General features: G+C 44.2%; 1 protein-coding gene across 12 annotated transcripts in view; it reads left to right on the top strand.

Annotated features, from left to right (window-relative positions):
* The window catches only part of Foxp1 (forkhead box P1), a 602856-nt gene that overhangs the window by 454427 nt on the left and 134764 nt on the right, over nucleotides 1-13665 (top strand). For all 12 annotated transcript variants that reach the window (XM_051154977.1, XM_051154979.1, XM_051154989.1 and 9 more), the window contains one exon: nucleotides 782-970. In XM_051154977.1, coding sequence (XP_051010934.1) covers nucleotides 782-970 — 189 coding nt within the window. The remainder of the gene's footprint in view (nucleotides 1-781; nucleotides 971-13665) is intronic.

Genomic DNA, 13665 nt, shown 5'->3' with positions numbered 1-13665 from the left:
ACACACACACACACACACACCTCAAGATGCCCTTAAACTTTTGACCTTTTAGCTTCTCCCTCCTAAGTGCTAGGGTTACTAGGGTGACCATGTATGCCACCATGCCCGTTTCATTTGGTACTAGAAGTCAGACCCAGTGCTTTGTGTGTGCTAGGCAAGTCCTCTATCATCTGGGAGATATCCTCGCCCATGAGTTTTTCTTCTCCGTCTTCCAGGGAGGTCATTGCAGATGTGCTTCCATCTGCTGTAAGCTGTCTGTAGGCATAACTGTTACTGTGGTCGCTCATTTTCCTGTGTGCTACTGTCTAGCTCTTTCTCTTGAGTTGGATGCAGGTGTGGTGAAAATATATAAAACTTGGCTTCCTGAGTTTTCCCAAGAAGAATCCAGCAGGACATGTTATCTCTAATAAGAGCCCTTCCTCTTCCCTTGAGCCTTAAATTTCCCTCATCCCTCCTGATCCCTCTCTAATATCTGTCCACAAAGTGCCAGCCATTCATACTTACAGATGCCATGGCAAGTATTTAGTGGGAATGAAGTATCTACTTACATATGATACTGCGTCTAAGGAATCATGGGTAATTTCACCAAATCAAAGGAAATGTAAACACATTCTGGAAAGTTTTCTCTGTAAACTGGCAAGAAGATTCATGTGCCGTTTCCTTTGCCTGGAAATGAGAAAGTAAGGGTCATCCCCGAAGAGTTTTTCCTGAGATCTCAGGAAGTCAGGAAGTCCCCAGACCTGTGTAATAAGGAAGCCTTTCCCTTCATTTTTTCTTGTAGGCCCTGCAGGTAGCAAGGCAGCTCCTCCTTCAGCAGCAGCAACAGCAGCAGCAGCAACAGCAGCAGCAGCAACAGCAGCAGCAGCAGCAGCAACAACAACAGCAGCAGCAGCAACAGCAACAGCAGCAACAGCAGCAAGTTAGTGGATTAAAGTCTCCCAAGAGGAATGACAAGCAACCAGCTCTTCAGGTAGCAACACTTTGTCAAAAAATATTGTCATACCCTTTTCCATGGCTGAGAAGCCTTATAGAGGTGGAGTTTGATGACCATTGCGTAACATCTAAGGAAATTTTGTGCAAATGTGTGTTTTTAGGTTATGAGCAGATTATGACATCATGAGGAAAATCTCTCTTTGACCAAAAACTTTTTTTTTGACACCTCAAAATTTTTAATCTTGGGAAGACTTCTACATGCTGGAAGACTCATGCATGTATAAAATGGCACTGATAATAACCAACTACCCAACTTCACCATTCCCCATTTCCAGTCCCATGTAACCATTTTCCTACCTTCAAGTTGACTCTTTTTAGCTTCCACAAGTGGGAGAGTGGACAGTACTTGCTGCTCTGGGTCTAGCTAGCTTCACTTACTGATATGTCCTCTCTCTCCAACCATGTTTCCGCAAATGACAAGAAACTCTTCTTTGTAGATGAAGCAACTCCATTATTGTTAGTCCACTTACCTGGTGACAGGCATGCAGGCCGATTCCATGTCTTAGCTAGCGTGACTACAGCAAACTTGAGTGTGTGAGGATCCTGTCAGTAGGCCAGGATGTTGCTTATTTTCTGGTGCCGTGATAAAGCACCATGTGCTATGACCAAGGCAGCTTCAGGATGAATGTGTTTGTTGGGACTTTTCATTCGAGAGGGCTAAGAGGCCATCATGGTTGCGGAGGCATGGCAAGCAAGTGTCAGACTTGGCAGCAGGAAGCTGAAAGCTCGCATCTTCAACCCTGACTGTGAAGCAAGGAGAGTGACCTGGAATGGCACAAGGCTGCTAATCTCCAAGCCAGCCCCCAGTGATGTAATTCTTACAACCGGAGGCTTACGAACCACATCAACCTCACAAACAGTGGCACCAACTGGGAACCAAGAGTTCAAATGCCTGAGACTGTGGGGGGCCATTTCACATTCGAACCATCTCAACTGACTTAATTTCCTTCCGATACATGCCCAGGAGTGGTCCAGCTAAGTCATACGATGGTTCTGGTTTCAGGTTTTTCAGGGTCTGCATGCTGTTTGAGGACCCTTCATCATGCTTTTCATACTGGCCAGATCCATTGACTTCCCCACTGGTAACATATACAAGTTCCCTATTGTGGAGACATAGTTGCTATTCCTAACTAGGGTTCAAGGGTGCAGAGATGGCCCCGACATCTCACAGGCTTTGGACCATTCCACACTATGCTTCGGAAAGGAGCGCTACTTAGCAGCTCCAGGTGTCTGCGGTGTCAAGCGTTCTGTTTGGCCCCAGGGGGATACTATGCTCCTGATATTATGCCCAGTAATGAATAGAACAGAATACATGGCCTCCTTCAGTAGATGTTTGCAGAATGTTTCTGAATCATTAATTGAAAATGGGGAACAATTTTTATGAAATGATAACAAAAGAAGATTGTTTCCACAACTTCTCATTTCTGGCACATCGAGGGCCAAGGGGTTAAGTAGAAGGAGGGGTGAGTTCATAAAATCTAATTTGGATTTGGGTCTTGGAGTAGAAAATTGCAGTAGAACTTTCAAAGAGACTCAAATCAGGGTATTTATGCCCACGTTCAAGTTAGGAGATAGGTATGAGGTGGCCCCCCTTCCCCCGTTGGAGGCTAAGGAAGGGTTTTCTCACTGGAAGTGTTGTGACAATTTGTGATGAGCAGTAACACAATGTGTTACTTGTCATCTGCCTGTGTTGTCACTTGTGATCTCCGTGTGTTGACTTCTCCCTGGATTAGGATAAATAATGTCAACTTCTAAGCTATCCTGCACATATCGTCCTGTCCTTGGTAAGCCAATTCTGGCTCTCCTACTGTGCCAAAGAATCTGTCCCTCTTCCAAAAAAGTCCAACCATATAGTGACAGGTTACTGGGCAAGTTGAGCATCGGTGTGGACTGTTTACACACTCTCTTCCGAGGACATCTGTTTGGTAAACTACCAGCAACTCGCACCCTTTCAACTCTGTGTGGGTGCGGGTGTGGGAGACAGTTTTAATGAGGTGCAGTGCCGTGGAGGGCGGGTGTCAGGTGTTGTAAGAAGGGCTTTGTTGTGCAGATGTCTTAAGAACAGCTCAGGAGGAGGAAATATGACTGTGTTGACCTTTCAGCTGTGAGCTTATTTGTCAGGATTCAAATAAGTTGAAAGGATCAAACTGAACAGTTTCCGTAGTCAGTCTGGGAATTGTGTTTCAGGGGTCAGCAGTGGAGGCCACATTGCAGATTCCATAACATAGCCAATTGTTGGTACATATTAAAGTACCAGGGCATCTCCTGCAGACAGAGACACAATTAAAATTCTAATTTATTAATGTATACAGGGAGCTGGCCCAACCTGTCACTCAGTGATTCAAATGCCTGTCCGTTCTTTGGCCTCCCTCTTGGAGCCTCTCACAGCCTGGAAAATACTAGGAGTCCTGTTGAATTTATCAGGACCCAAGTACATTGGGAAAGTGGCAATATAATATTGGGAAGTGGGTATCCATAGGGCAGCTTTGGTCTGAAGTTTAAAAAAAAATATTCAAAGACACTGTCCAATCATAGTGCCCTAGAGAATTGAATGTCACAAAGATTGATTGAGTGTGTTACTCAGTCCAGCTCCACACTTCATAGCCTTGGTTGTCCTGGAACTTGCTATATTGACCAGGTTGGCCATCCTGCATTCCACCTTTCTTTTTTGAGACATCGATTCTCACTGAATTTCAACCTACCAATTCAACTACGTGGCTTGCTGTTGAGCTCCAGGGACCTGCCTGTCTCCCCCCACCACACACACACACACACACACACACACACACACACACACTAAGCTACAATTGCATATGAAGATCTCTGTGCCTTGTTTGCACGTGTGGATGCTGTAACCTGAACTCACTTGCTCATGCTAGGAGCCCTTTACCATTGAGCTGTTTCTCTAGCTCTAGTGCTTGGGTTTTTAAAACCTGGCATCTAGGGTAATGAGTAAACGTTCGTTAGGCTAAATAGACAAATGATGTAAAGTTTCAGGGGATTTCCTTTCGAGGGCTCTGTTTTTTTCTTGACAGTTAAGGATTTTAGCATCCAAACAAAACAGTCTGACATGTAGCATGTCGTAGATTATGGCTAAGGCGATGTGAGACCCACTATGGTGTGCTTTGCAGTTCAGCCTGTAGCCTGTGCAGAAAAGACGGAAGGAGAGTGGTTATCAGGAAGTTTAGTCTGGTGAAGATGCTGCTGGGTGTCCTCTGGGTTCCTCAGGGGTAGAACTGACAAGCAGAAAATTTAGACTGAGTTTTAAGAGTTGGTGCGTGTGCATGGGTACATGGGTGCATTCGTGCATATGTGTGTGTTGTCTTTGTGTCCTGACCGATTGCTGGATAGAGGGTTGCTCAAATCCAGTAAGCATAGAGGGTCACTCAAATCCAGTAAGCTTTGTTAGTTTAGCCCTGCCTCCTACTAATAGAAAGGAGAAATTACTAATCTCTGTCACATGGTCTATCACCTTTTTATAAAAAGATATATGTAGCTTTGGTACCTCTCAGAGAAATGACCTTGACATTGAAGTCCATCCCAGCATGCCTTGTCCCTGGGCGTCTCACCTGGAGTGGCTCTGAAATGAAAGGGAAATCCTGCCAATCTGCACAGTGGTCCTCTCTGATCTCCAAACCCTTCAGAACTGTACACTCAGAGATCTGTGCTAACAGATTTCAGACCTGCATAGAGGAAGGCTTGACGGGGAAGGAGGATTTGATCTGCTGAGGGCTTGAGATGCAGAAAGGAGAAAAGAAACCTTAAATTCCTAAATAGGCTATGGCCCATGCTTTAAGCACTCCTCACACTTTCCTTCTTCATGTTTGGCGGCCCACTCCGGTTCTGCAGGCTGATGAGACAAACACAAGGAAAGGGAAAGTGAGAGGAGGCTGTAAGTGGGTACTTGACAGAGATAGAGATCATGAACCCAAGTCAGACAGCACCAAAGTGGACTAATATCAATAGCAGAGAAAGACGCGCTGCTGGTACATGTTAAACTAAGCCTGGTGCTTGCGTTCTCAGCACACAGCCTGGCTAATGGATGAACAAGGTGTGAACCAAGTATCCAGGCCCCTTTTGGAGTTCTTGACTGGTATTCGGCTCACCATCCTACATGGCCCCTTTTTGCTTATGCTGTAAATTTGCCTTGCAAATTTCCCTTTTATGAAAGATAGAAGTGGAAATTGAAAATTGCCTCCATCCGTAATTCACAATCAGAATGATCTGAATTCATTAGATGCATTTTGGTGAACATCTCAGAGGAGGAGCCACAGTGCACTGGGTGCTGGGCTGGTGCTATTAGGACCCTATACTGTTGACACAGACCCTGCCCTCAGGATGCTGTGCGCCTAGATGTGAATTAGTTTGATTTTGCTTAAAAGAATTAAGAGGTGGATAAAAATAGTAGGCCACTTTTTATAAATATTTATATACTTCTGAAGATTGCTTAAACAAGTGAAATAAATAAATAAGAGTGCAGATGCCCCCTTCCCCCTCCCATAACCTCCAAAGCCCATGGCTCTACTGACTCGCGATTAGTTTGTAGTAAATGAGCAATTTTTTTATTGATCAGATCTTGGAACATTGACTGCCGTATCTGCGTAGTAATTCCTTTTGGTTCTTTAAGCATTTTAGTTGTTGGCTGGAACACATATACTGGAAGGAAGTCAAATGACACAGTTTCTCCCCAGAAAGTCAAAGTACATGCGGGTTCGGCAGCCTGCAAGTCAAGACAGAAAGCCAGCCTTGTGTAGTGCTTCCAGTGGGAGGCTGATCACAGCTCCAGGCTGGCTGAAGAGAGTGTGAATTGACAGCCGGCCATCTCCTTGGTTTCCCTCCCCTATTTCCTCCAAGGTTATATGCCTCGGAAGCCCCTGGCCCAGGAGGCCATTTTTCCTCTCCATGAGGATCAATAGTGAAACCCACATGAAGACCAGCCTTTGGCTCATGATTGTAAGGGGTCCAGCTTTGTGGTTAAAACACAAGATTCAACAGGTGTTTGGTTTTGTCTGTCTTGTATCTTTTCCTTTGCAGTCTTTTTTTTTTTAAAGAAAGATTTTATTTATTTATTGTATATGAGTGCTCTAATTTGCATGTACACCTGTTATGCCAGAAGAGGACATTAGATCACATCACAGATGGTTGTGAGCCACCATGTGGTTGCCGGGAATTGAACTCAGGACCTCTGGAAGAGCAGACAGTACTCTTATTTCTCCGGCCCCCTTTGCATTGTCTTAATGCCACATAGGGTCTCAGACCATTTCTGTCACTCACTAAGGAATAAGTTCCTAAAAGGAAAACCTTAAAGGAAACTCCAGTTTAATTTTGTACTAGTGAGATGGAACACTTTCAGAGTATCAGCCCTTAAAAATATCTCTGTTGCACTAGGTTAGGAAAGTGGATCATTCATTAAACTGCATCCCTTAAGGTTCCAAGTAAACAATGCCTATAGCCAACATCTCTGCTCTTTAAAAGAGATCAGAAAGGTCAGAATGTCTGTCCCTTATAAGCCGTCGTCCTTTGCATACCTTTGAGAATCTTAAATCCCTAAAAGCAAGTTTTGATAAGGAATAAAAAAAAAATAGGAACAGATTTTTTGAGACAGGGTTTCTCTGTGTATCCTTGGCTGTCCTGGAACTCACTTTGTTGTAGTCCAGCTTGACTTTGAACTCACAGAGATCCCCCTGCCTCTGCCTCCCAAGTGCTGGCATTAAAGGTGTGTGCCACCACTGCCTGACAGAAATGATGATTTTTAAAGTAATTATTACATCTTGCAGGTTACACAGAGTATGAGAAATATGACAGAAGGAGCAAAATAACTCAGTAGGTAAAGGAGTTGGATTCAGGAGCCTGGAAACCTGAGTTTGGTCCTCCAAAGCCACAGTGGAAGGAGGGAACCAACCACACAAAATTGTCCTCTGACGGTCACACATGTGCGTGGTGCACACACATCATGCACCATAGACATATGATAATATTTTACAAATATATTTATCTATATAGTAAGCATATATTTATATGATAATTATCCATATGATGAGAACACTGGCCTGCCCTCCCCTCTAGCATGATGTCTATGCATGCAGAATTTTGTATCCAGTTTTAAGGGTTTCATGTGGTTCAAGGAGCCTAAGTTTATCCTCCTGAGTTCAGATTCTGTTTTTAATAGTCCCATTCTGTCCTTGCCTACAAAATGATGACATGAGTTGTGATGGGACGGCTTGTGTTGAATGGCTCATGTTTATTTAAATTTATATGACCGTATCCTAGTCTCACCAAGACAAACCCACTCCATGTCTGGGTATGTTTATTTTATTGGCAATCTCACTCTCATAAGTATCTCAGTGTGGACAGTTATATACAGTTAGCTTACCTGTGAGCACTTGAATATTAAAATGAAAATTAAATGCTAGTGTTTTATATCAAACTCTCTTAGTTAGGGTTGCTATTGCTGTGATAAGGACACCATGAACAAAAGCATGTTGGAGAAGAAAGGGCCCCTTTGGCTTTCTCCTCCACAGCACTGTCATCATCCAGGGAAACCTGGGCAAGAACTCACACAGAATCCGTGAAGTAGGACCCGATGGAAAGGCCATGGAGGAGTTCTTCTTACTGGCTTACTCCTCATGGCTTACTCAGCCTGTTTCCTTATAGAACCCAGGACCACCAGCCCGGGGATAGCATCACCCACAGTGGGCTGGGCTCTCCCTCATCATTCTTTAAGAAAATACCTTACAGGCTTCCTACAGCCTGACCTTATGGAGGCATTTTCTTAATTGATTTTCCTCCTCTCGGATGACTTTAGCATGTGTCAAACTGGCATCCAACTGTCCAGCATGCAAACTGTGTATGCATCACCACGGGCAGAGTGTGTTGGGTGATAAAACTGTGTTCAGTACTCAAGCAGCCCAATAGCCCTTCTGTAGGATGGGTGACTGTGGAGAGGAAAAACTGAAACTTAGAAAGGTTAATGGGAGTGGTCACGGAACACCCAGCCAGGCCTAGAACACTGATGGGTAGTCAGGCTCCGGAGAGCCACAGGCCATCTGTGTTCTACCTGCAGCTAATAGAGCCTCTCCTTCATGTATGCTTTCTCATTCCCCACTGAATGTCATAGTTTCCATAAATAAGCGAACTATCATGTTTTCTATATTGTAAACAAACAAAAACAAAACAAACAAACAAAAAAAACCAAAATGAACCCAAACCAATTCTGCTGTATATATCTGACTTCAAAGAGGAAGGCCACTTAGATCTCCATAACTTCCTAATTACAGCTGTGCGTGTGCCTGTGTGTGTTTCTGTGTCTGAACATCAGGACAGTGGGCAGCAGGGAAAAGAATGATTCCCTTTCCTCAAGGCTGATTGCTCCTCTGAGCTTACGTGTGTTGGAACATGGAGTACTGTGTTATAATCACTGCACAGGCTAGGAGGTGGAGAGGGACAAGGGAAAAAAAACATACTTGACTGGTCAAAAATGTGTAAATTGCTGACAAAATGACACATGTAATTAAGAGTGTTCCTACCATTTTACCTTGTGGTTTCCACCTCCAGTGTTGAAAAAGAGAGTGACTCCCACCTCGCTAATTACCATTATCACTGAAATGCTGGGGTTGGAGTCATTAGTTCCATGTGCATTTAATTAGAGGAAGGCTGAAATTGGATTTAACTTATTACTTTTTCATGGATCACTTTCTTGTCATCACTTCAAATTGGATTGCAGCCCCAGGTAACTAATTATTAGAGCCACAGGATCAAGAGTGAAAAAAAAAAGGTAATTAGGAATAACACTGTCGGACCCTTGCTGGTCATCTGCTTGTGCTTCAGGGAAGGGGGTGAGGGGAACCAAAGAAACACCCGTGCACTGCAGTATTACAGACTGGAGAGTTGGAGCCCTGTGTAGTTGCTAAGCATCATGGGAGTGCATCACCACCCATGGTGGCTTCTGTGATACACAACTGAGTTGAAGATGTTGACTCCACGTGATTCCACTCTCAGTTTCTCATACCTAGATTAAGCTTGTGAAAACAACAGATTGGGTGGAGGTATGAAGCTTCTCAACAACTGTGTCTACTGCAGACCTCGCAAGTATGAGTGCAACAAAGCTGTCAAGACGCCTGCGAGCCAGAACACAGAGTGTTTTAAGTCGAAGGGAGCTAGAATTTAATGAACATATTAATGTTCCAGAACCATCATTCATATCTGACGGGAGAGTATGTCAGTTGGCATTACACTAAGATTTAGAGTTTCCGTATTTGGAGTTATTTGTCAAAGCTTCCGGCATCCTATAATGCTCAGGTCACTTCCTTTGCTTCTGGTTTGTTCCCTTCCATACCCACATAGTCCAAATTCTGTAGAGGCTTCCTGGGGTTTTGTATCTCTTTCCACTCTCATTGAAAATACTTTAAATTATATTGTTTCCATGTGTCGAACAGAACTCAGAGCTACAAGCAATCAATTTTATAGACATTGTCTGAAAAATGTTGATGACAGTTAGAGGATGTGAAAGGATTGGATTGTAAAATACCAAGGACTAAGTGTGGAGAGAGACAGAGACAGAGTTTTCTTACTATTCAAAGTTCTGTGAGTCAGATTTTCTCAAGAGGTGCTTCTTTAACAGAGCAGAAGGACTGGAGAGACGGCTTGGTAGTTAAAGAGTGTGGGCTAGTCTTCCAGCGTCCACATGGTGTCTAACAACCATTTGTAACTCCAATCCCAAGGGACACAAAGCCCTCCTCTGGCCTCTGTGGGCATTGTATGCATGTGGTAAACAGACATCCGTGCAGGTAAAATGCCCCCACAGATCAAAATAAATACAATTTTTATAAAAGAAGGAAAGAAAGAAAGAGAAAAGAAAGAAGCAAAGGGGCCAGCTGAGAGTCCACCCTGGTAATTCAGTGAGAATCTCCTTATGAAATATGACAGGCAGAAAAACATTTGGTTCTCCATTAAAATGACTCACCAAGCAGTCCGCTTCAGTGCCTTTATGTTGTTTAAAATCTGTTTTTGAATGTTCTGCTAATGTAAGCAAATAACGGTGATTCAGTACTGGGTGACTTTTCCCACCCTTGTGAGCCAGGCTTGCTCTGGAGTGTCACCCAGGATGAGCCTCCCAACCCCACCTCCAGAACCACTCATCAGAGGTCACCACGTTAGTGTTACTCGCAAAGTGATAAAACACCCTTCCGGGAATTACACGTCTCTTTCCTGTGTAATCCTTCTAAGCAAACTGGCAAGACCCAAAATAGTAATCATCAAGTCTAATGCAGAAAATTAAGGCTTTTTGGTTGGTGTTGTTGGAACATCTTAAGTTGATTTAGGAGTTTTGTACACAGTATTCGTCTGTGGTTGAAAGGGGCCACGCTGAGGTCAAGTGATGTAGTGTTTTCCATTTTTCCATATGAGCCTCTCAGTGTGTGATAAAAGCGAACTCCTTTATTTTCTAAGTCTGCAAGAATTTCTGATGAAGCGCAGAGGTCAGGGGTGTTCCCTGTCAGTTTGAGCAGCCAGTATTCGTTAACTACTGTTTTTTCTTCATTTCTCTCTCTCTCTTTCCCACTCTGCCTCTCTTTCCCCCTCCTACTCCCCCTCTTCTTTCCTATCCCTTGTCTTTCTCCATCACTTCTTCCCTCGCTCCCTTGCTCCCTCTCTGCATGTGTGTGCGCTTGCGTGTGTGTGTGTGTCTGTGTGCGCACATACGCACACGCGCGCACATGTAACTTTTCTTCCCTGCTCTCCACTCTCCCTACACTGTGCCACTTTTCTGACACATGCTTAGTGAGGTTCTCCAATCTGAAACTCATTAGCACACAGCTTTGGACCCTGTCCAGTGGTTTGAAAGTTTCCTGAAGCCTAGAATAACAGCATTCAGTGCAACATCATGGACTAGAAGTGACAATGGGGGTAGTCGTGTTCCCCTGGCACCCTGCCTGGTCAGGAAAGCCAGCTGACCTCAAAACACAGGGAGACAGAGGTCACACATATGGCATGGGCTCCTGAACTTTGATCCTCGGAAAGTGTCTTCTGAAATCACGGACATGGCAGCCTTTCCCCTTAACTGGTCATTTCAGATGGGGGTCACAATATCACCAGGGTGAGCTGTGAGAACAGGAAAGCAATTAGAGAGCATGAAGCCCAGATCATATTTTTCACTTCTGAAAGCAGTGGACGTAATCCTTCCTTCATGCATGCATTCATGCTTTTCAAACTGTATTCACTTGAAAGTCACTGTGGCGAGATCCTGTGATCAAGACACCGCCCTTGCCCTGACCTCAGGAGAGTTATGCTGTGGGTCAAGTTCAGTTAAGCTAGATTTTCAGACAGATTTCTGTCCAGAAAGAAAACCCTAATGATAATAAATACCGAAGGTGACAGTACTTTCCAGCAGGCAGCTACTCTGCAGCAGCCCCGTGGGAGTCTTACCACCATGGCTGTTCTATATGTATGTGCATGTGCACATATGTACACAAGTATGTGCAGTACACATGGAGGCTAGAGATCTGTGTTGGGATATCTTCCTTAGTCACTCTCCTCCTCATTTTTAATTTTTCATTTCTATTTTTGTGTATGCATATATGTGAGTCTGTGTGAGTGTATGTGTGAGATAGCATCAAATTCCCCAGTACTGGAGTCTCAGAAGGTTGTGAGGCACCTTGATGTGTGTGCTGAGAACTGAGTTCAGGGCATCTGGCAGAGCAGCAAGTGTTCTTAACCACTGAGCCAGGGCTTCATTCCTCCCACCTTATGTGTTGAGAAAGAGTCTCTCAGTGAACCTGGGGCTGACTAGTTAGGCTGGGCTGGCCAGCCAGCAAGCTTCAGGGATGCTCTTGCCTATTGTCTCCCTAGGTTTGGAGTTCTAGGTGTCCCACACTGCCCAGGTGGGCATGGGTCCTGATGATCTTAATGCAGGTCCTCATGCCAGCGTTACAGACCCTTGAGTAATCCACCTCCCCAGTGCTCACTCTTCCCACCTCACAGATGAGGATAGTGTAGCACAGAAAAGCAATCTTACCAGAGGCCATGACCCTGACCAGTGACCCATCCAGGACTCCCATCCACCTACATCTTCTGGTAGTGTAATCTGCATCATTTTTGATGCTGCTGTGAGATTCTCCCGGGTTCAGCACGCAGGCACAGAATGGGCGTTTTGGATGCCTGGTGCTCCTCGCTAACCATCAGACCACACAGTCTCCTAATTTGGACATGTGTTTATGGGCATGTCTGAAAAATAGCGCCCGTAATTGAAATGTGCACTTTCTAAAGGGAAATGACGCTTGGGAAAGAGAAGAAAGCCGGGTATTACTCAAAGCCTGCAGACCACTCTGTAAGTAATTGTCTAAACGCAGCCGTTGAAATTGAGAAGCAGTTTGGAAAATATACAGTTTGGGAAATTTGTGTTTCGATGTAATTACGGTAGTTGTGAGCTGATGTCATGCCTAGTAACTGTTTTTGTATTGCCTACGCCTTTGTTGCCGAGTTGTGATATCATGAGCAAACTATTATAAACATACCGTGGATATAGCATGCTTGTGTAACAAAAGATCGGGAACTTTTATTAAGTTTGTTTTGCTTGTCATATTGTAAAAATTTATTATGTGTACTGTGTATATTAGAAACAGATCTGGGTAATTCTGTCTAAATGAAGTCATCCCGACTATTTCCAGACTGTCTGTTTTTGGTTGTGAATAATTTTCATACATCAGATGGTTGTCATATTTAGTCGCTCTCAAGATTTTAAAGAGAACATATCCCATTCCGAACTTTCGCTATACTTCAGTCTCCTCGCTATTGGGATTGTTTGAGTTTGAAATTATTGCCCGGTAAATTACCGAGATCAACCACTCATTGTTTTTGAAGGGCCTGGGTTGCTGCCTTCTCTCTTTAGCCTGCCCCCCTCATCAGAAGAACAGATTTTTAACTACTTAAGTAGTAGGGTTTTCAAGCGGCCAGGACTCTGCTGGGCAAAGAGCACCAGCGCGTGTCCCTCTTTGTTACAGCCTAGTGAGTTACTCTGGTAAATATTCAGGCTGACAGAGCCCAGCATGTATTGGGATTCCTGGTAAATGAGGATTTTAAATGGGTAGTTCAAAACCTTTGGGTGGATTGCACCTTCCCAGACACTTCCCTTCTACTCCCCGTGGCTGCTGAGTACTTAGAACCAGAATATCCTGTGGACCGCTTTAGCCTTAGCCTTAGCTTTTGTTTTGTTTTGTTTGTTTTTTTCTCCTTATTTTTCCTCATCCCTCTCCCCCAAATATGGCCTTCCTCCTCCTGAATTGTAGTGCCACTGAATTCCAACACGGTCTCCTTCCTTGTGCATCCCAGTACGATAGGTTGCTTTGACTGGCTTGTATTTGGCGTGGGGTGGGTAGAGGGGTTGACTTCTTTTAAACTTCTTCAAATTGGAGTTTCTGGATGTCATGCCTTTTTCTTTCTTCCCAGTTTCCTTTGAGAATCCAAGTTCATCTGTTCTCCAGTGTTTGATTCCTTTGTTCCTTTACAGTGTGTCCCCTTCTTTTGTCAGGAATGCATGAGTGACCCCAAGACCGTGGAAACTGCTCTTAGCTGCCTCCTGTGTCCTCACAGCAGTTTGTCTCCAGGCAGATCGTTCTGTCTCTGGATAGTCATCCTTGACTTACTATCCTCTCCCCTCTCTCTTCATTTTTATCATAT

This window comes from Acomys russatus, chromosome 13, assembly GCF_903995435.1.
Source record: "Acomys russatus chromosome 13, mAcoRus1.1, whole genome shotgun sequence".
NCBI classification, from domain to species: Eukaryota; Metazoa; Chordata; class Mammalia; order Rodentia; family Muridae; genus Acomys; species Acomys russatus.
This window is presented reverse-complemented; position numbering and strand designations above follow the sequence as displayed.